Source organism: Ursus maritimus, unplaced genomic scaffold (genome assembly GCF_017311325.1).
Source record: "Ursus maritimus isolate PB19 unplaced genomic scaffold, ASM1731132v1 scaffold_27, whole genome shotgun sequence".
NCBI lineage: Eukaryota > Metazoa > Chordata > Mammalia > Carnivora > Ursidae > Ursus > Ursus maritimus.
The window spans coordinates 36,629,529-36,650,304 of NW_024425230.1; the positions used below are offsets into that span (position 1 = coordinate 36,629,529).

The 20,776-nt window shown below is 49.5% G+C and overlaps 3 protein-coding genes, 1 long non-coding RNA gene and 4 other non-coding genes across 10 annotated transcripts in view; 7 read left to right on the forward strand and 1 right to left on the reverse strand.

The window, feature by feature from the left end:
- Positions 1-13: 13 nt before the first annotated feature.
- Positions 14-4,789, forward strand: RPL4 (ribosomal protein L4). The gene is made up of 10 exons (XM_008708558.2): positions 14-150; positions 1,582-1,753; positions 1,936-2,042; positions 2,360-2,498; positions 2,947-3,071; positions 3,352-3,481; positions 3,747-3,903; positions 4,098-4,181; positions 4,283-4,403; positions 4,489-4,789. Exons 1-10 carry the CDS (start codon positions 148-150, stop codon positions 4,711-4,713), a joined length of 1,263 nt encoding a protein of 420 aa, XP_008706780.2. The 5' UTR covers positions 14-147; the 3' UTR covers positions 4,714-4,789.
- Positions 1,793-1,864, forward strand: LOC121105577. The gene has a single exon (XR_005838189.1). It is a non-coding gene; the product is annotated as a small nucleolar RNA SNORD18 (small nucleolar RNA).
- Positions 2,198-2,296, forward strand: LOC121105610. Its single transcript, XR_005838218.1, has one exon. It is a non-coding gene; the product is annotated as a small nucleolar RNA SNORD16 (small nucleolar RNA).
- On the forward strand, positions 2,769-2,840 carry LOC121105575. Its single transcript, XR_005838187.1, has one exon. It is a non-coding gene; the product is annotated as a small nucleolar RNA SNORD18 (small nucleolar RNA).
- LOC121105576 lies at positions 3,534-3,603 on the forward strand. The gene has a single exon (XR_005838188.1). It is a non-coding gene; the product is annotated as a small nucleolar RNA SNORD18 (small nucleolar RNA).
- A 1,423-nt stretch (positions 4,790-6,212) lies between the features above and the next one.
- Positions 6,213-12,663, forward strand: SNAPC5 (small nuclear RNA activating complex polypeptide 5). Of its 3 annotated transcripts, XR_005838146.1 has the most exons (5): positions 6,213-6,363; positions 7,597-7,686; positions 9,059-9,181; positions 10,081-10,154; positions 12,523-12,611. XR_005838146.1 is itself a non-coding variant. In XM_040643077.1 (4 exons), the coding sequence occupies exons 1-3, from the start codon at positions 6,274-6,276 to the stop codon at positions 9,173-9,175; spliced, it is 297 nt and encodes a 98-aa protein (XP_040499011.1). In that variant the 5' UTR covers positions 6,214-6,273; the 3' UTR covers positions 9,176-9,181; positions 12,523-12,663. The 3 variants fall into 3 exon arrangements, 2 of the variants coding, with proteins under 2 accessions (XP_040499011.1, XP_040499012.1); XM_040643077.1 differs by lacking the exon at positions 10,081-10,154 and having other exon boundaries at positions 6,214-6,363; positions 12,523-12,663; XM_040643078.1 differs by lacking the exons at positions 7,597-7,686; positions 10,081-10,154 and having other exon boundaries at positions 6,230-6,363; positions 12,523-12,663.
- MAP2K1 (mitogen-activated protein kinase kinase 1) overlaps positions 11,701-20,776 on the reverse strand; it is a 75,646-nt gene continuing 66,570 nt past the window's right edge. Inside the window, exons 6-11 of the mRNA XM_008708559.2 lie at positions 19,828-19,952; positions 17,577-17,778; positions 16,211-16,275; positions 13,638-13,699; positions 13,217-13,262; positions 11,701-12,738 (exon numbers count right to left, since the gene is read on the reverse strand). Of these exons, the coding sequence (XP_008706781.1) occupies positions 12,625-12,738; positions 13,217-13,262; positions 13,638-13,699; positions 16,211-16,275; positions 17,577-17,778; positions 19,828-19,952 (614 nt within the window). The 3' untranslated portion in view covers positions 11,701-12,624. The remainder of the gene's footprint in view (positions 12,739-13,216; positions 13,263-13,637; positions 13,700-16,210; positions 16,276-17,576; positions 17,779-19,827; positions 19,953-20,776) is intronic.
- On the forward strand, positions 13,120-17,325 carry LOC103679063. Its single transcript, XR_572830.2, has 2 exons — positions 13,120-16,140; positions 16,673-17,325. It is a non-coding gene; the product is annotated as an uncharacterized LOC103679063 (long non-coding RNA).

Genomic DNA, 20,776 nt, shown 5'->3' on the forward strand with positions numbered 1-20,776 from the left:
CGATATTTTGTGTCTCTGGATTGGTTCTGAGGCGGGGCAGGTTGGCGGACGAGTTGAAGGTTACATATAGAGCGGAAGTGCTAGGTCTTTCCTTTTCCTAAAGGAGCCGCCGGGTTGAGAGGAGCGTGGCCCTCTCCTCTCCCCGCGATGGTGAGTGGAAGCTCTCTCTGGTGGGCTTTTCTCTGCTGTCGGGTTCTGGCAGGAATGGGTTAGGCGTTTGGGGCATAAAGTCTTAAAGCGAGAAAGCGAGGAGTAGGAGATGAGTGTCAGGCGTCTGTTCGAGGCTCGGAGCTGGGTAGTGCGGCTTTACGGCAGCCATTTTAGAGGCAACGTGGGCGTCCCAGCACAGGGCGACAGCAGATCGTTCTCAGGTGCAGAGGAACCTTTGGGATTCTAGTTTTCCTTGTATCGTAGAAGGCATGGGTTCTGCTGACAATTTGCAAACTCTTGGGGCCTAAGGCTGAATCGGGGTGAAAATCAGTTTTGGGACTTGTATTTTCACATGCTGTTCAATAAGAAATACTTTCGTGTTTTGAAGAGAGACATTGTGAAAGACTTGTATATCCACTTTTTTCTGAATTTTCATGTGTTCATCTAAGAAGAGCCTCTACAAAAGCTTTCCAAACGTCTTTAAAAATTGTTCTGCTTAGTGTCCCCTAAACCTTTGAATTCTTAGCTCATAGCATGACTAATGTCATTTGCACTGCATTTCCACAAATAACGTTTGCTATTTGTATTGTGTAGTGTTTTGTGCCCTGGGGAGTTCAGTGAAAAAAAACAGAAAACGTTTGTGATGCTTGTGTCGTGATTTGAACAAAATAACATAGAAATATTCAATGGTAGTAATTGTGAACACGGGCAATGGGAGTAGATGCAGTAGTTGGGCCTTAAAGTGATCAGAGAAACTTTCCAGAAGGTGGCCTGAAGGAGCGTGAGGAAGCATGCTGAGCCTGTTGAAGATGAAGACAGCTATTTCTGAGGCAGAAGGGGTATGGCCCTGAGTGTAGGGACAGTGATGTCTGGAAAAGATTAGGGAGATGAGGTCCAGCACATCATGTAGGCCATCCTCAGAACTTCAGTAGGTTTATTTTCAGGTGGTACGTCTTTGGAGAAGGTTGAGCAAAATTAACATGACCAGTATTTTTGCTGGTAAGTTTCGTGAGATCTGTTTGGGATGAAGGGGGCCAAGGGCAGAAATTTGAAGTAGAGCTGTTGTAGACCAGATTTGCTGACACTTGGTAAAAGTTCAGATGGTGGCGTTAAATAGCATTTTTAAATCTTACAGTATGGTTTGATCATTTTCTTTTGTACAGCCTAGGTTGAAAGTTGAATGATAAATTTTGTGGTAGATTTTGAGGTTCTAAATGTCCTTTAAGAATTTATTGAAGTTAGTAAACACGATGTGTGGGGAACAGAAACGCGATGTGTTGGGAACAGCCTTTGTTTCAGTTCTAAGCGTTGTCTACCTGCCCAAATTCGAATCTCCTGTAATTCAGTCTTTAAAAAGTACTGTTGATAACACGTGAGAATAGTGTTTCTGCTATAGTCTGTTAATATAAATTACCTTTTTCTTTTCCCCAGGCGTGTGCTCGCCCATTGATATCTGTGTACTCCGAAAAGGGGGAGTCATCTGGCAAAAATGTTACTTTGCCTGCTGTGTTCAAGGCTCCCATTCGACCTGATATCGTGAACTTTGTTCACACCAACTTGCGCAAAAACAACAGACAGCCATATGCTGTCAGTGAATTAGCAGGTATGGATTTTTCAAGGGTTGATGTTATAAGACCTTAACAGCAGTGATGAAATTCCACTCCATTGGTCCGTGTTTCTGAATCAGCATGATTTTCCTGGATGTTCTGATGCTGTTGCTGCCATGCATGATACTCCTGGATTGGTAGGGTTGAGCAGCTAAAACGTATTTCTTCCCAATTTCAGGTCATCAAACCAGTGCTGAGTCTTGGGGTACTGGCAGAGCTGTGGCTCGAATTCCCAGAGTTCGAGGCGGTGGGACTCACCGTTCTGGCCAGGGTGCTTTTGGAAATGTATCCTTTGTTTCACTCTGGATTGGTCAGCTCTTGTGGAATTTATCAGACTGGACCTGGTTTATTCATGTTAGCGGTTTCGAACAACGTATTAATAGTGTCCAGGATAAACATTGTTCTGGTCAGATAGGAGCTTGGCATTAGGAAGTTTTGCTTGCAATGATGTCGTAATTTGCGTCTTACTCTGTTCTCAGCGACAGTTGCCTGCTGTCAGTAAGCTGGTTCAGAAGGGTGACGAAAATACTTACTGAGCAAGACATAACCCTTCTTTAATTCCTAAAATTCTTAAGAAGTATGATTCTTAACTGGGATAATAGATGTGTCGTGGAGGCCGCATGTTTGCACCAACCAAAACCTGGCGCCGTTGGCATCGCCGAGTGAACACAACACAGAAGCGATATGCCATCTGCTCTGCCCTGGCTGCCTCAGCCCTACCAGCGCTGGTCATGTCTAAAGGTTTGTATATTTCATATTACAGGAATGATACAAAATACCTTTTTTTTTTCCCTTCTCCCCACCTGACCCATTTCATTCATGTTAATATGTAGATTCTGTTCATCCCAGAGTCCCTGACTAAATTTCTATTAGATAATAATTCTGACTACGTTGATCTGTGGTTAAGTCATAGTGAATACTGTGTAATAACTGGTGAACTAATTGCAATGTGGTGATTTCATGTGTTAGAAAACTTCCCACTCTAACTTCATGTGCCTACTCTATTTTAACTCAAAATGATGAGATTCCACTTAATTGGTCCGTGTTTCTGAAACACATGATATTTGTGGAAATTCTGATTTGGCACATCATATGCTATTTTGCTCTTATGGATTCTATGAAATGTTTCTCGATTTTTCAAAAGGTTCGGGGTAACCAGGTATTTGTTGGTGTTAATTGGCATTGTCAGGTCATCGTATCGAAGAAGTTCCTGAACTTCCTTTGGTGGTTGAAGATAAAGTTGAAGGTTACAAGAAGACCAAGGAGGCTGTTTTGCTTCTTAAGAAACTTAAAGCCTGGAATGATATCAAAAAGGTAGGCTTAATGAACAAATTTCCATTTTGATGGTCCTTAACACAAATTTGTCAGATTTTTAAATTTCAAGAGATGTCTGGAAGTATAACTTCAGTGGGTGCGAGAACAAGCACCCTGAAGCCTTACGACTTGGGTTTGAATCCTGACTGCCATTTATGGCTATGCGTTAATGTTGAGCACTTTGTTGTAGCTTCCTTTCATCATCTGTAAAGTGGAGTTTAACTTTGAAGATCAATTGCAGGGTTCATATCTTAAAATACGAAGTGTTCTCACTTTTTAGGTCTATGCCTCTCAGCGAATGAGAGCTGGCAAGGGCAAGATGAGAAACCGTCGCCGTATCCAGCGCAGGGGACCGTGCATTATCTACAATGAAGACAACGGTATCATCAAGGCCTTCAGAAACATCCCTGGTAATTGTACTGCTTACTTCAATTGCCCGTATGATGCAAGCTTCCTCAGCTTTTATTATGATGAGATTCCACTTTATGGTCCGTGTTTCTGAAACACATGATTATGTGGAACTTCTGATTCTCAGCTGAATGAGTGCACCAGAGATGGTCGAACGTGCCTGATTAGTAACGGTTCTCGGGTACCTGATGCACATAAGTCAGAAACGTGATTTGTGTTTCTTGTATGTAAACTACAGGCTCCCTAATTCTCTTTTCCCTTCAAAAGGAATTACTTTACTTAATGTAAGCAAACTGAACATTTTGAAACTTGCTCCTGGTGGGCATGTGGGACGTTTCTGCATTTGGACTGAAAGTGCTTTCCGCAAGTTAGACGATCTCTATGGCACTTGGCGTAAGGCTGCCTCCCTCAAGAGTAACTACAAGTGAGTGTTCTTCGTGTTCATATATTGAACACAGATGTTCATGCTGTGGATACTTACATTCGGAATTGGTGTGTGTGTTTTCTAAATAATGGATGATGATATGTGGCCATATCCCCTTACGTACAGATTCAATGTTGTGAAATGGTGAGGTATTCTGAACAGTGGTAGTGAAATCAACATTTTTTTCTTTTCAGCCTTCCCATGCATAAGATGCTTAATACAGACCTTAGCAGAATCTTGAAAAGTCCAGAGATTCAAAGAGCCCTCCGAGCACCACGGTAAAGTTGTGATACTTACTCTAGCTAAAGCCTCATATTGTTGGTTATTTCAAAAATGTAGATAAGGTGAATAAAATACTAATAATGGTACCTTTTTATAGCAAGAAGATTCATCGCAGGGTCCTGAAGAAGAATCCACTGAAGAACCTGAGAATCATGTTGAAGCTAAACCCATACGCAAAGACCATGCGCCGGAACACCATTCTTCGCCAGGCCAAGAATGTGAGTGCTAATTTGGTTTTTGGTGGTCGGTTAACTTATTTTAGAAAGAAGTGATTCTTGGGTTTTTCTCTTTAATTTGTTGCAGCACAAACTCCGTATGGATAAGGCAGCAGCAGCCTTAGAAGCCAAATCAGATGAGAAGGGGGTTCCAAGCAAGAAGCCTGTGGTAGGGAAGAAAGGAAAGAAGGCTGTTGGTGTGAAGAAGCAGAAGAAACCTGTGGTGGGTAAAAAGGCTGCAGCTACCAAGAAACCAGCAGCTGACAAGAAGCCTACAGAAAAGAAACCCACTGCGGAGAAGCCTGCTGCCTAAAAACTTACGTTTATTCTATAAAAGTCAAATCATTTTGGATGGCTAATTTTGAATAAAGATCCCACGTTGAAGGCCAGAAACATGACCTGTTGAGTGTGTTTGAATCTTGGTTAGAATATTTTTGTTTTTCTCCCATAATTCCAGCCTTCTGGTTGCATTTTGTAGTCTGGTGTAAAGCAGGGCCTTGCCTTTATAGTAAATCCATGCAGTTGAATGTGAAGAAGAACGTTGCATAAATCCAGATATAAATCCAATTTGTAAATAACAACGTTTTGAGAACCTGGTGGTTAAAAGACTTCTCAAATGTGCAGAAGCTGTTAGAAGATTTAGCACTCCTCAAGGTACCTGGGTGCCTCACTGGGTTGAGCATCCTCCTAGTTTTGGGTTAGGTCAAGAGCTCATGGGTCATAGGATCAAGCCCAATGTCAGTATCCAGGTTAAGTGGGGAGTCTGCTTGGGATTCTTTCCCTCTTCCATCCTGTACTCTGTTGCAGGCTAGCGCTCTCTCGTCACTCCTCCTTCCAAAGACAAAAAATGCACCTTGGAAAATAGGCAAATTACATAAGAGGGGTTTTTTTTCCCAGTACCACAAGAGGGCAGAATCTATATTTTTGAGGGACTGCAATAAATTGCTGGTTACTCTACAAAGGTGCCTATTAGAACTTAATGTGATAAGAGTACAGTTAGAGGAAATGCTACCCTCGTTATTTTGACCCATAGTATGGAAGTGTCAGAAGCATTTTTCAGAACTACTTGGGTTTTCGCAGATTTAGTAAAGGGAGGGATATGTTCACTATATTGCAGAGAAGTGTACCCAAAAGGACATGGAGGGTTTTTTCCTACCCTGTTTTGTCAGCGTGTCTTAACCACCTTAAGGGTTGACCTGTCCCAGGCTGTTTTGTCTCTTGTCAGGGTTTGTTTTGTATCTGGTTTGTTTCCTTTGATATTATCCACATCCGGGTGGTGTATGCTCTGATCTGCAGATAGAGATCTCTGTCCCTTAGCACTTAAAGGCACCGCGTCCCAATTGAATTTGTTAGCACTGCGTTATTTTCCTGCTGTAACTTGCACAGCTGCTTGGGAACCACTTTCATGTGACCAGGAATCCTTGCCTGCAAAAATCAACAGGCCTCGTGCGCCTCTGTGCTAGATGCTCCTGCGTTGGTCTCTGCCCTCGTGGATCTGCAGGTTTTGTGGAGTTAAAAAGAGCCACTTGTTGCAAAAACTAAAATTTAAAGTTCGATGCTTGGGAGTACTCAAAAGAAGCGTTTGAAACTGGGTACTTGACCATTTTTACCCCCCAAGTTCTTTATGGCTTCACGCCCTGTGCTTTAGATTCCTGATGATCACGGGACTCGGGTTTTCTCGTTAAAAACCCGGGACTGCGGTGGGTAAAGCAGGGCCACCGCGAAGGGGCCAGCGAGAGTGCCGACGCCGGCCGGAAGCGCCGTGGCCCACGTGGCGCCAGCCCCGCCCAGCCCGCGGCTCCGTTTCCGGGAACGCGGCGCTCGTGACGTCATTACCGAGCGCCCGGCGCGACGGCGGGCAGGAGGAGGCGCCATGCTGAGCCGGCTTCAGGAGCTGCGAAAGGAGGAGGAGACGCTGCTGCGGTTGAAGGCGGCCTTGCACGACCAGCTGAACCGGCTCAAGGTGACCCCGCTTCCCCCCCGCCTCCGCCGCCCCTCCACTCCGCCGCCCCGCGAACCGTAGGCGTCGGCGGCGTCCACCTGGTGGTTGACAAGCACCTGGGGAGCGTGTTTGATTCTGCGGGCCCACTTCTCTCAGAGTCTTGAACCTGCAGGGCTAGGCTGGGGTCCAGCGATCTGTACGTGGGGCAAGGCCACCGCCACACGGCCAACACCCGTAAATGCAGGTGCCCCGCCCACCACGCGCTGAGCAGGTGCGACCTCCCTGAGGCTGGCCTAGGCTCTCCCTGCCCGGGCCCCTTCCTCCCTGGCTCCTTCAGCACGTGCTAGCCACCATTTACTAGCTTCTTTCGGCGCTTGAAACAGCTCCAGTGTTGCTAAGCCGGAAGAGACTCGTGGATCCGTTGTGCAAAGAAAGAAAGCGAGGCCCTGAGGAAAGAGGCTTGTCGCAGGGTTCCCAATAACTTTTCTTCTGGCAGCTGTCACGGACTCCGCGGCCTGGACGAGATTTAGGTGCTCCAGGGCCCTTTCCCATACCTGTCCCTAATCCACTCTCTTTAGCCCCAGTGAGAGGATCCTGATAAGGGCGACTTAGAACTCTTTTTCAGGATCTTTAAGTGCAAATGAGGTTGAGATGCAGGTTATGAAGACCTTTTGTAAACTGAAAAGCACTGTACGGCTGTGACATATCAAAATAGTATTTTCCTGAGGACGGTTGTAATGGCCTGCACTTATTCATGTTCTTGTATCCCCAGTACCTGTACGAGTGCCCAGTGGGTGTGTGTTGCGTATGATGACGACAACGACCTCTAAAGCCTCAGTCCCTTTATGCTCCAGGAAACACTTCCACTTTCCGTTCTCCTTGCCTTCACTTTCTCATTACTGCGTAGAAATCTGTAGTCTCGGGAATTGGCCCTCTGTGGAATCAGAAGACACCTTGCTTCTTTAAGGGCACAATTGGCTTTTCTACCCAGATCTGCTGTGTCTACGGGAATGAAAGTCTTGGCTCAGCTGAGACACCTGTACACCCAGGGGAAAGGGGCTGGAGGTTTTCTTGGCTCCCTTCCTTAAAATGTGGGTAAAGATTAAGAGCCCCACCCTTCCCTCTAGAGCTGCACAGAGGTGACACTGTTTTCCCTTCTCCTCATGGTGCCAGCCTTTGACAGCATGCTCAGCAAATTTTACCCGTGTCGGTAGCCCAGTGAAATAGTAAGTGTCCTCACCTCTTCTTTTCTAGGTTGAGGAATTAGCCCTCCAATCAATGATTAGTTCTAGGAGAGGGGATGAGATGCCCTCTTCTCAGCCTGCACCTGAACAGTCACATGATGTAAGTTGAATCAAATGTGGGCCTAGGGAGAGAATGCAAAATGCATTCTGCTCTGATACTTCCTGGAGGCCAAAAATTTTTGTGAATTACATTATCATGCCCAGAGGATTCAGGGAATTGGTTGTAAGAATATTCTAGTATAGGGGCGCCTGGGTAGCGCAGTCGTTAAAGCATCTGCCTTCGGCTCAGGGCGTGATCCTGGCGTACCGGGATCGAGTCCCACATCAGGCTCCTCTGCTATGAGCCTGCTTCTTCCTCTCCCACTCCCCCTGCTGTGTTCCCTCTCTCGCTGGCTGTCTCTCTCTGTCAAATAAATAAATAAAATCTTTAAAAAAAAAAAAAAAAAAAAAAAAGAAAACAGCTGAACTTTGAAGAAAGTTCAGTGTGGTGGGTAAATAAGCTAGTTACAAGGGAAGGAGTAGGGACCTTGATGACTGCTGATATGCAGAGAGAAGAGAAGACAGCTCTCTACTGCTTCCTAGTGGGGAATGGAAGAAAGGCAACGATCTGTTAAAAAAAAAAAAAAAATTCAAGGGGCGCCTGGGTGGCGAAGTCGGTTAAGTGCCCATCTCTTGGTTTCAGCTCAGGTCCTGATCTCAGGATCCTGGGATCACGCCCCGCATCGNTTCCTCTCCCACTCCCCCTGCTTGTGTTCCCTCTCTCGCTGGCTGTCTCTATCTCTGTCAAATAAATAAGTAAAATCTTAAAAAAAAAAAAAAAATCACTGTTTTAGACAGGGAGCAGCCACCTTTCTACCAGCTGGTCACACTTTATCAATCAGATGCTGTTGTATTGCCTGCACCATTCTAGTCATCTGACCTCTGTAGTTGCTCCAGTGAACCCAGGGAGCGCGGGAGAGCTTTGCAGGCATTTGTCAAAACTTCCACTGCTTCATGAGTAAGCAAGCCTGGGATTTAACAGAGTGTAGCTTCAGCTGCAAAGCTTAGTGTTGAAAAGTGAGTTCCAGTCCTCAACAGCTCCTTCTCCTACTAATGCCCTTAAGTAAACTAGTACAATATTCTTCTAAATACACCGTATGTGAGCACTTCTTCTCCCAGATGTATTTAAGCCATTTCAAACCATCTGAAAGTAGCATATCTAGGCCGGCGTAATTCTGATGTATGAGCCATGTTTGTAGGCGAGGTGACGTCCTGTCAGATCTAGGGCATTTACACTCCTCCCGTTTTGACGATGGGAGGGTGGGGGTAAAGGGGTCAGGGTAGAAATTGGAGAAACAGGAAGTGGCCTTACCTCCTGATGATAAATATTGGGGATGAAGATGCAATTGAGATTTGATTTTAAAACATATTTAAGAATTTGGTTGGAGGCCAGTGTCTTTCCTACTAATCCCGAATGTCCTTGCCTAAAGCAGATGTTGGTGCATGTCGACAACGAAGCGTCAATCAACCAGACTGCACTGGAGTTGAGCACGAGGAGCCGTGTGCCCGAAGAGGAGGAGGAGGAAGAAGAAGAAGAATCAGACCCCTGAAGCGGGGTAAGGAGGAGCCAAGCTTAGTTATAGGAATTATTTCTACATCTCAGGAACTTCGTCTCTTCAAAACTATTTTCTTTCCATGGGCCCCCAGCCTGCTTTAGAAGGAAGCAAGAACTTTAGGATGTGTAGTTGTGAAAACGGTTCCGTCAAGAACTCAAGTTTCAGAGCGCTTTAACAAAAATTTGTGACATGGAAAAGCAGAGATGCAGTGTCTTAGCATTGGGCAATATGGGTGGTGCTGTGACTGTATTCTGCTCAGATTTAGTAGTTTTACTCAAAACAGAAAATTTCCTCTAAAATGCTATTGAGAAAGTCTGACATTTGCACAAAGAGCAGAGTTTAAATACAGGCCAGCCTTTCCAGTCAACAATGCCTCTTTTAAGAACACCAATTAAAGGCTGTCTGCATGCCATTGAACCGTTGTGAGCAGAGCAAGGCCACGGTCTAGGAGAGAAAGATGACAAGTGAGGAGCACGGAGGGCCACCTGAGAGCACAAGCTGCTGCCACCTCTCGGTGGAGCGGTGAGGATACTGGTGGGCTGCGCCCACGCGGAGGTTCAGACAGCACCGTGGTACGATGTACTTAGGAAAAAGGTGCAGGTAAGAGCTGTCGTGCAGCTTCCTGGTCTCCAGATAGTAACAGAAAACGGTCAGTTCGTCCCCTGGAGCAAAAAATACAGCAGGATGGTTTAAAACCCATTTCTGGACTTAGAAAGGAAAGGTGCCATTAAATCACTGTGCCTGGGAGATGGGGGTTTTGTAATAATGACAGTTACGGAATAACGGTTGTTAAAACTTGGTACTTAGAATTGAGATTCACTTCTGCGTACTGTCCTCTTCCAGTGAATATACAGTTAAGTAGTTGCTTAATTTTATAAAAGTAATTTGCCCTACCCAAGCAACAGAAAAGCCAGACCAAACACAAAGACCCTCCTCAAGCAGAACTACTTCTGTAACTGTTCCAGAAAAGAACGTGAGTATATTTATTAATCAGAATTTCATTAAAGTTATTTTGAGCTACTCTTAAATGAAATAGCAGTTTAAATGGGCATGCTTCTTGGAAAACAGTGAGAAAGTTGCTTTTGCAATGAAAAGCAATCGAGCTATACACTTGGGGGTTTTATTTAAAATAAGAGCGTGGGTTTTTGAGAGCTAGAAAAGTTGGCTCTGAAGTCTAGCTCTACCACTAACTGGCTGCTTGCCTTAACTCTTTGCACCTCTCAGTCCTGTGGGTAAGATGACAGTATTCCTACCCGCCCCAGCACTTTCACAGGTAGTCGTGGGGTGCTTACAGGGTATCCTGTAAAAATCCAGCTTGTGGTGGTGTCTCAGCAAGAGGAAGTCTAAGAAGGGATTTGACATAAGGAACTCAAAACAAGACCGAGGCAGGTAACATCATTCTTGAGAACAAGATCATTCTTGGTAAAAATTACTAGGAAAAAACCTTTTTGACTCTCAAAATGTAACACACTTTTGGATGTAAATAGAGAATTTAAAACACCCCTCAAGAGACACTGAACATGAAAGCATTCAGATCCAGGTATCAGACTCTAGGTTACACCTTCCTCCTAAGATGCAGTTTGCGCATTTTAGTGAGAACTTCTCGGTCATATCCTCTCCATTAGCAAAAGACACAGGGTGTGAATCTTAAACCTCGATCTGAATGGATGTTGAGACGTGTAGGTTAGCCTCCCGGCAAGAAAAAATGGACTGGCTGAGGCAGCAGTATATGTAGCACTCAGCGGTTTTAAAATCTAAAATCCTGGCTGTATCACAAGCCCTCGTAGGTCCAGGGCGGGGCTCCCTCCTCAGGAGATTTACCCAGGCGCCGTTTTCAGTTTGAAAACAAAATAGGCCTTTTGTTTCTAAAGATGGGTTTTTTTTGGTTTTCTATAACTCGCCCTCTCGAAGAAAATGAGGGAAGAGGTGCCAACCGGGCTGCATCAGGTGTACCCTGAAGTTCCAAAAGTCACTTGGTCAGAAAAGGCATCAGTGGTCAGTTGGGATGTGGCTCTGTTTTCTGTGACTTCCCTGCTACCTCACAGGCAGGACAAAGCCAGCACCAGGTCCACTCCTCTCCAGAAAAGTGGAAAGAAGTCACTGGTGAAAGAGGGGAGACCGCTGAGCAAAGCAGCATGGGACTGGGCGGAGGCTCCCACACCAGTCAGGTGCCCCTGGGAGCACACCGGTGATGCCCCAACCCCACCTCGGCTCCTGTTTTTTCCCTGGGTAGAAATGGCAGGAAGAGATGGGATCTAGTCACAGGTCCACAGGAAAGGTAGCTGGAAGATTCACACGAGTGGAGAGAAGAGTTGGACAGAGTCCAGAACTTGGAATCATGGGAAGATCCAGTAGTCCAGAGCACCGGGCTTGTCCTCGGTGTGGCATCTGCCTTCCAGCCTCCTCCCCGTCTCCGCCTGTGCCCTCACAGTAAGGCTTGGCGAACTCACTGGACTTCCTTGTGTATGTGTATCAGAGACCATGAAAATCCTACCACAAAAGGAGACGCATTTTTTCCATCCTTTTAACTTGATAGTATATTTATTAGAATAAGAGATTAGCTTTGTTAAACATCTGGATTGAAATGGTTAAAAGGATTTTCGTACAATTTTCAGGCACTATACACACTTGTTTACAATAACAGCAGTACTTGGATTTGGGGAAAGATAAATCTCATACATTTTAATGCCTTGATCCATTTGTAACATTCAGAGTAACCACCATTTTAGAAACACTAATTCAAACTTAAAGAGACATAAACCACTAAATATCCCACATAATATATTTAAAAATAAATATAGAAATACAACCAGAAGTCTACAGATCATCACAGTAGACAGACTGGTGAAGCCCTGGCTATCATGGCAGTGAAGGGCTCTGGCTGGATTTTGATAGAAATTGCTTCATTCTACACCAAAAGCAAAAATATATAATAAAATAACATGATATATACTTTCCGATGTTCTTTTTCATAGCAGCAAAGCATGCTTCACATGCACTGCCTGTCAAGATCTTCCAAGGCCCCTTCCCACTCAAACAGAAGGTGCGCCTGGCAAGAATGCAGTACCACCAAGTGTCAGAGAACCCCGAAAATACAGGCAGCTAGCCAGTCACGGTGAGGGAAGAGCAGTGCGATTTTCAGTAAGTAAGAATGACTACCCACGGCCCCCCAGGTTTCATGTAGTTCAACGCTGCACGTGTGGTGATCGACGTACACCAAAAGAGCCCCAAGCACAAAGCCGATCCACTTAGGGAGAGAACAGGAAGAATAAAGACAGTGATATTAAAAACGACACAAATAGAATTTTGGCACATGCTGTGTTCTTCATCCTCTGTCACAGGTGAGATGCACGTCTGAACAGAGACAGGCACGGGCAAGAGGCCCGGAAGCGACATGGCACACCACTGGGCAGGGGACTCGCGCTTCGCTGCTTCCCACATACTTAGACGCCGGCTGCGTGGGTCGGTGTGCTGGGCTGGTTAAGGCCGATGGTGGAGCAGAGCCAACCTGCAAAATCCACTTCTTCCCCGTCCGATCTCTTGATGAAGGCATGAACCTGCGTGCAGGGAAACGGAGAGAAAGCGGTGTTAAAAACCAAAAGGAAAGGTCAAGAATCCTGGGTCCAGAGCTTCGCTTGGAAGGAGCTCCTGGAGCGTGTGCTGGGGCAGCAGTCGGGGCGCACGGAAGGGGCCAGCTGCCGCCACGAAAGCCTGCTCTGCTCGCTTCCCCAGCTGTGAGGCCTCAGCTCCTCACTGGCCGCCCTGAGCCTGCGCTCTTCCGCCGGGGCTGGGGCTGGGAGCTCTGCCCTCAGTGCCTCACGGCGTCACTAGGAGGAACAAAGGAACGGATGGACGTCCTGCCCTCCGCTCGGCCTTCACACTGCTGCGTGGACACAGGAGGCTGCCGTGTGGGATCCTGCAGCCCCAGGGGCAGCGGGAGCACAGGGGTCAAGGCGGAGCAGGGAATGGGCTCAGGGAGTCCTGGGCAGGTGACTCACAGAAGGATGTGTACAAATTGGACATCAGTGGACTTACCATGAGTTGCTTCAGATCTGCTCTCTCTGCGGGGTTTTTTATTAAGCTGAAAGAAAATATGAGAGAGACTGCCGGGCACTGGTTCCCGCTCAAATCACTCAGACCATGTGCCCGCCCTCCCCACAGCCCGCAGGTTCTGAGCACTGCGCGCGCCTTCTCCGCCTTCCTGTTCGAGCACGCCGGCACGCCTGCAGCTTAGCAAGTGCTTGCCGAATTCAACGAAGTCCAGAAAGCAACATGCCAGTCCCTGCAGAGCAGGTGCCAAAAGCAGCAACTTTTACCCACAGCTGTAGTCCGACCAGTCCCCGAAGTCATGGCACTCTGGAAGTGCGAGGAAAAGGGCAGAGCTCTGCTCCCCAAGACTGGATGGGGAGGCTGACAAAACCAGCGTACTGTTCCCGAGGGCAAGGAGTGGACTTACCATTTATTCACAAAATCTTGAAATTCCAGACTGAAAACTCCACTGGGCAGTTTTGGAGGAGGCTGCAAATACATGTCAAGACATAAGAAAGGCCTGGCTTCCTTCTCCACCCATAGTCCCCACAAACTCCCTCCCCTGCAGGCCTCTGGGCAGCGCTGCCCTTCTCCAGGTACAGGGAGGCAGGGGCTGCCTGCGGGGTCTTCCGGCTGGAACCACTGGTCTCACAAAGCACACTTAGAACTGGGGCCCAATTAGTGTTCTACCACCCACTCGTCTAGTGACTAAACAAATCACTGTTTCTCTGTGAACCTCAGTTTGTCCTTCTCTGAGATGAGGAGGGCCGCACGATCTCCGGGACCCTTTCCCGCCGATACTCCCAACTGTAAGCCTTGGAGTGTGGCGAGGACTCCCCAGCGATTCCGAGCGGCAGCAGCTAGGGAGCTGTGCAGACCCCCAGGCACAGCCCAGGCCCACAGCGCCCTTGCATGTCACAAGCTACCTAAATAGTAATAAAACATGTACCCTTGTCTGAGCCCTGAAGAAGTGGAGCAAGGTTAATAAAACAGGTGACAGAAGGCTGGATCTTGTCTGGCCGTTCACCCCAGGAATGCAGCCATGTGCAGGCACCAGCGCGAGGACACGGGCAAGGGCAACAGCTCTCCTTTCCCCAGGGTACGCAGTGGCGGTCACGCAGGGTTACACAGGACAGGGCCCTGGAACACCTGGCTCGTGCGCTCCGCCTCTGTGGGACCTGTGCCAGGGCTGAGTGCCGCTTCCTCGTGTGCGGGCTCCCAGACCGTGCCCGGGATGTCGCTGCGCTGATGGGTAGCCCGGATCAACAGGTGATCCGAGACTGCCTCCCCCCTCACCCCGAAGGCCTTAGCAGAACAGCAGGGCCAACTGACCTGAGGGACTAAAACCCAGCCCGCAGGCCCACCCTGAAGGCCGTCGCTGCTGCTGAGGGGAATAAAGGGAACGTTCAAGGGTAGAGACGGACAGCTTGGTCCCCCGAGGCCACGCTAGTCCTGAGTAGGATGGGGGCCGGGCAAAGCGGGGCCTGCGAGGTGCCCGCACCTGCCACCACGCAGCTCAGCGTTCTGGGGGGCTGGGGGCTGGCACTGTGGGTGGTAAAGAAGGAAGAGCACTAGGTGGGAAGGACCTGAGCTACCTGGAGCCTGAGCTTCCTCACCTGTGAGGGGGGTAACGAAGCCAGCTGGGCCCCCAGAGGCAAGCAGGGCACAGCAGGGGACCGGCAGCGGCTTACTGAGCCAGGCCATCTCCCGTGACATGTTTCCCTCCCCACCCCACCCCCAGCACCACCCAGCTCAGGCCCCAGCAGCAGAGGGTGGCCGTCCTGACCAGCACAGATGCAAGGCCCTCCGCCTTCCTTGAGTCCTTCAGCAGCTGAGATCACATCCTGAACCTCTGTTCCATGTCCCAGGGTGCTTAGCATAAAGCTGGACGGTAAGGAGAGGTCCGTTAACCTCCCTGGTCAGTGACGTATTAACTGCTGGGGTGAAGCAGGATTGTGCCTGTTGAGTTTGTAAGGGACAAGGGGACCCTTTGAGGTATGGTTTTAGAGCGAAGTAGGAAAAGTTATTCTGCCAGTCTCTTGAGGAAGAAGAGCACAGGACCATGCCTTTTACCGGGTACCCCAGCAGTGTCCCCAACCTCACAGAGCCGGTCCCTTCTCACCTGCTACCCGTGCTACCCGTGCGGGCCCGGCCACCGAACGTCCCATCCCGAAGCCCTGCCCCACCCTCCTCTGTGCCACCGCACTGCTGGAGTCCGCCGCTTCCCACCCCCTCGATCCCAGACTGGAAGGCTGGTCGCTCTCTTCCTCGATCCTCTTCGTTTAAACATACTGGTGTATGTGTCACACAAATCATGTGTGCTCCTTGCATCAAAGTCAGCCAGCAGCAAGGAGCCAAAAGAAACTGCATCACCCTGACAGAACCACTGTTTCATACTACTTTCAGACTTTATATGCACACACATATTTTATAAAGATTTTTTAAAGAATCAATCACAGTATACATAGTACTTTGTACTGTTTTTCACACGTCTATAGTGAATATTTTCCATACTATTGCTACACTTTTTTTTTTTTAACATCTGGTTTTTAATGGCACTTACAAGGGAAAACCCTACCCTACGTATGTATGTATTTGCCTTGCCTCCCATATGAAGCTAACAATCTTCACTACTAGGGACTTCTGTTTTTCCATCGGTGGCCCCCACCTCATCCCTACAGTGACCCCAGCAGTGCGCACGTAGCCCACGGGAAGCGCACAAGAAAGGCCTGGTGAATGAAGCAGAAAGAATGGAATGGGCACCCTGGAGGCTCCTGACTGAGAAAGGGAGAGAAACTCAGAGCCACCCAAGGATGTTCCCTGGGGAAGGGACACCTGGAGCCTCTCAGCCAACCACTCCATTCCAACAGCAGGACGCCCTACAAGAATCCCCTCGGGGCCCCAAAAGCCCCACTGTGCAACCAACTCAGGTATCCCAATCAAATTGACTTTCCCTAATAGAAGCACATTCCAAGGTCAGGGAAGCCATGCAGTACTTACCTCGTTGACTATGTAATCCAGCAACTCAAAAATCGCCATGGGAGGCCGGCTGTCCATTCCGTAAGCTACAGATGAAGAAAAAACACATCTCAGAAAACAGGAAGTTATTGGCCAATGTGAGACTAGGGATTGGAGCAGGGGTCCTGGGGACCGGAACAGGGTCGTGGATGATAAGCAGAGACACGAGAGCCACAGATCAGGCTGACCACAGAGGGGACCAGCCAAGGCCACAGAGTTGGGCAGCCAGGGTAGGAGTGTGGGCTCTGCCGCCGCCAAGGCCTGCGACCTCAGGCAAACCCACTGACAGCTTAGTAGTGAATTTGGTACAGTGGAGATGGGTAATCGTTATGTCTGCCCTTCTCTTCCTTACACTGAGAGGGGGTAAATGAGGTAGTAACGAAGTCAGTCAAGGACCCGGTTTTAAATCTCCCTGAGCTTGGGTTTCTTCCTTTTATCTTCCAGAGTCCCAGGGCAGCCTCAGGGACCACAGCCACAGTCCCTCCAGTGACCCACTACCATCCGCTGTGTCTCCCTTCATACAGGCCCTCTCCCATGAGGGCCTCCCAGGGACAGACACCAGGTCCTCCTGGTCACACATGTCCCGGCAGGAAGTACATCAGAAGACGGTGGCTGGGCCAGGATCTTCCTCCAAGTACCAGGTTTACGGCTCAGTACGCATGATCAGAGAGGCAGGCTGTGCTGCACAGCGCCCGGTACCCAGGACTCAGACTTGGCCACTTACGGTGTGCAGTCCTGACACGTGTCCTCGCATCTAACACAGAGATTGTAACAGTGCTCACACACGACCGCTATTAAAATCAGATAATACTCGGCAAGTCCGTGGAGACGCAAAGTAGATTAGCAGCTGCCAGGGGCTGGGGTGGGGGGAGATGGGAGTGATTGCTCATGGAGGTGAGGCTTCTTTTAGGGTGACGGACATGTTCTGGAATTACACAGTGGTGATGGTCACACAACATGGAAGAATATACTAAATCCACTGAAATGTACACTTTAAAGTGTGCATCTTATGTTGTGGGAAGTTTACCTCACAAAAAAAAAAAAACACAAAAAACTACCTAAAAAAAAAAAAAAAAGATGTCATCATTTTTAAAAATCAGATACTGCATACAAAGTACCAAATGCCGCACCAGGAACGCAGCCAGCACTCAACGAAGGGTGAGAAGATGCTGGCAGTAACGTAAGGTAACACCCACCTGGGACCCCTGCTCTGCTTCCCGCCCTGGCCCCAGCCTGGCATCCAGAGACAGGCAGTCTTGAGACAATGTGCAGAGAAACAGCCCTCCAGAAACCCACAGGAGTAAGGGACCCCGCCCCCCTGCCCCCAGTCCAAGCACAGGCCACTCACAGCTGAGGGGCCTTCCGGGGGTCCTTGGTCTGGGTGGCGTCTCAGCCGCATCTCCCTCCACTTGGCACCCAAACATCAGCTCCAGCTCCTTGGCATCTGGAGGAGGGATGGGATACCTCCCCACCGCCATCTCAACCAGAGAGAGCCCCATGCTCCAGATGTCCGACTGCACCGAGTAATGAGTCCCCTGGAGTCTTTCTGGCTGCGGGAGAGACAGACGCAGTTCTGGTCACCTGTGAGCGAATCCGGGCCCACGCAGCAGAGGGAGAGGCGAGTCCCCACGGAGGCTCCGGGGGACGCCTCCGGACTGCCTGCCCCTTTGAGGCTTGTCTGCACGGCAGGGAGTGGGCTGCCCTGCTTGGTCTTGGCCCTGGCCCTGGCCCTGGATCTGCTGATGCATTTCATCTGCTTTGGAACCTGCGCTAACTGCTTTAATTTGGTTTCTGACCTGCCTCCAACTACTGTGCTCACCAAATCCTAGCTGGCTCCTGTGGCCCTGACCCACGCCTCCTCACTGCCCTCAACCAACAGCCCCCCGCCCGCCCCGCCTGCACCGCGGCTGCCGCTTCAACCGTGGCTCCGGCTCTGCCCCCCGCTTTGCCCAGCCTCGTCACTGCCTTGCACGAGCAGGGAAGCTGGTTCAAAGCCCAGCCTGCGAGGCTCACCCTGTCATCTGGGTCTGAAACACGCGGTTCCTGGAACGTGGGTCATGAATGAAGTGTGCAGTGGGTACAAAGAGCACCGGCCTTGAGAGTCGGGAAAGGTGAGCTCTAAGACCAGCATCCCCCATGGACTCACTGACTGTCCTTGGACAACATGAACAGTAGAAAAGGCAAAGGATCCAGGGTCAGGAGACCTGAGTTCAAGTCCCAATTCTGCGACTTGTAAACTACACGATCCCGAGCCTACGAAGTGAAGCTGATGAGGGTGATGATGACGACAATACGGACGTCACAAAACAGCTGCTCTCCTTACGGGGGTCACTGAGGAGGTGACACCGAATGGAAATGTACGTTAGATGTTGCAGCATGCTACACAAATACGGCTGTTACTGGCAGGAAGAGTCAGGGAAAAGTACACAGTACAAAGCATTATTCTTACCCAGCGTTAACTGAAATAGCACATGTATTTCAAGAACTCTACAAAAAAAATCTTCATTCTGACCACTGTACGGGTTTTTTTGGACATCATTAATATCTCCCATAGGATTTTTCACTAACTCCGACACTGGACCATTTTGGAACTGACCACATAACCACAAAAACCCAAACCACTTACCCTGGATCAAGAGGTCCCAGGGCCTGTTGACTGATTGTGAACTTTGCTGTGGGCAGGTGAGTGGCCCAGAATGCTAGCTGCTCGGCTCTCAGACACTTAGGGAAGAAGCTGAAGGGCCCACCGGTTTCATGTTTCTTAAAGACCGTGTGCCACAGGAGTGGAGGGGGTGGAAATGTGGGCCGGCACCGGGCGAGTCACGCTGACAGTGGCTGTCCAGGTGGGGGCAGGGGGCGGGCAAGAAGGAAGGAGGATGTGGGCATGAACTTCCACACATGGAGGCCGGAAGGAGCTGTCAAATTGGACCCAAGAGGCAAGTGAGGACGTGCTGAGCAAAGGGGACTAATTGGCAAGGAGACCTGGCTTTCAATCCAGGCTCTGCATCCGGCTTTCCTCATCTCTAGAACGGGAGCGAGCAATCACCCGCACTTCCCGGGGCACCCACAGAGAACAAATGCCATCACTCAAGGATGTGGAAGAGAACGCAGAAAATACCCTGGGAGCTGGGATGCCCCAGCCTCTGCGTCTGCCCCTCGGATTGATCCGTGCCTGCGCTCACTGCCACCTCCATGGAGGTCCCCACTCACCCTAACGCCCCTCTACGCCGGCACTCACCCAGAGTCCCATTTCCCCCTCTCTGAATCCTTCTCTGGAGCACACCAGCCATTCACCCACCCATTCGGTCAACCAAACATCAGCCTACTCACCAAGCACTCCCCGGGCACCTACCAGATGCCAGGCACCAAGGGACAACTGAGACGACCCCCCACCGCCACCCGTGGCCTGCCCCCGCGAAGCTCGTGGCATGGGGGCGAGAGGAGAATATGCTGATGCTGCCACGTTCTCAGGGAGGGACGGTGATGCCTCCTCCCTCATTTCTTCCTCCTCCACCCCATCGCCCAGCTCAGGTTCTGGCTCCACGGGGGAAGCCACCCACCAGGCAAGATGCATGAGAAATGGAACCCGCTGCTCATACCGACATGTAGGACCTTGTGCCCACGAAGGAGTTGGCCATGGAGTCGATGAGCTGCCCACTGACCCCAAAGTCACAGAGCTTGATCTCCCCACGGGAGTTCACGAGGATGTTGGAAGGCTTGACATCTGCAGGGGAGAGAACACAGAAAACGTGGGAGTTGACACAGGTGGACTGGGGCAGGGGAAGGGCCAACACCATCCAGACAGACCAGCCCTGACCGTGAGTCCAAGGACCTGGAGCCATCGCATAGCCAGCCCCTGGCTTGCAAACACTGGACACCAAGGTCCCTTATTCCCCCTTGTTCAGGGTTCAGGAAAGGATGGTCAGGAGAGGAAATGCCAACCTGTGGTACAAGCAGGACAGAAAGTCAGTGGATTTCCACTCCTTGAGACTTGAACACATGACCCACAGGAGGTGGTCAGTTACCATAAATAATCGATTTCAAACTCTGTTGCTTCAGTCACCCTTACTGGCAAGACCGAGTATCTATGGTTGGATCATAAGGGAGGAAGAAAAACACAATAAGACCTGTATGCTTGCTGAGGCTACAGACCAAAGACTAAAGAGCTGGGATGGGGGCACGAACTTCGATTCTTGACTGTGATACCAAGCACAGAGCATGTGGGTTTTCTGAGTATGTGTGGCAGAGACTGGGAGCTGCCTCATGATGGACTTTCTCAGAAGTCATTTCCCAAACAGCCTCCTGAGTGGCAGCCGGCTGTCAGTCCAGAAGAGCCCCTCGCTGCCCTGTGGGGCCCAGGCGCGTTAGTGCCCCCAGAACCAGCCCCGACCCTTTCCCTGCACTCAGACCCTCCCTACTTCCCACCCGGCTGCCCCCATCACCAGCAGGTCACTGGCCCTTCCCTTTGCAGAGGGAGGTGAACTTCCAAATGTTTTTCTTCCCCATTTCCCCTGTAAAGTGAGCAAAGCAGGGTCAAGTTGTTCTCAT

What these genes read in the sequence shown, in the direction of transcription:
- RPL4 (XM_008708558.2), top strand. An exon ending in TGCTGTCAGTGAATTAGCAG is followed by an intron (nt 1,754 to 1,935) that starts GTATGGATTTTT and finishes TCCCAATTTCAG; the next exon opens with GTCATCAAACCAGTGCTGAG. An exon ending in GCCAGGGTGCTTTTGGAAAT is followed by an intron (nt 2,043 to 2,359) that starts GTATCCTTTGTT and finishes CTGGGATAATAG; the next exon opens with ATGTGTCGTGGAGGCCGCAT.
- SNAPC5 (XM_040643077.1), top strand. Translation starts at nt 6,274, where the DNA reads ATGCTGAGCCGGCTTCAGGAGCTGCGAAAGGAGGAGGAGACGCTGCTG. An exon ending in ACCAGCTGAACCGGCTCAAG is followed by an intron (nt 6,364 to 7,596) that starts GTGACCCCGCTT and finishes CTTCTTTTCTAG; the next exon opens with GTTGAGGAATTAGCCCTCCA. An exon ending in CACCTGAACAGTCACATGAT is followed by an intron (nt 7,687 to 9,058) that starts GTAAGTTGAATC and finishes TGCCTAAAGCAG; the next exon opens with ATGTTGGTGCATGTCGACAA.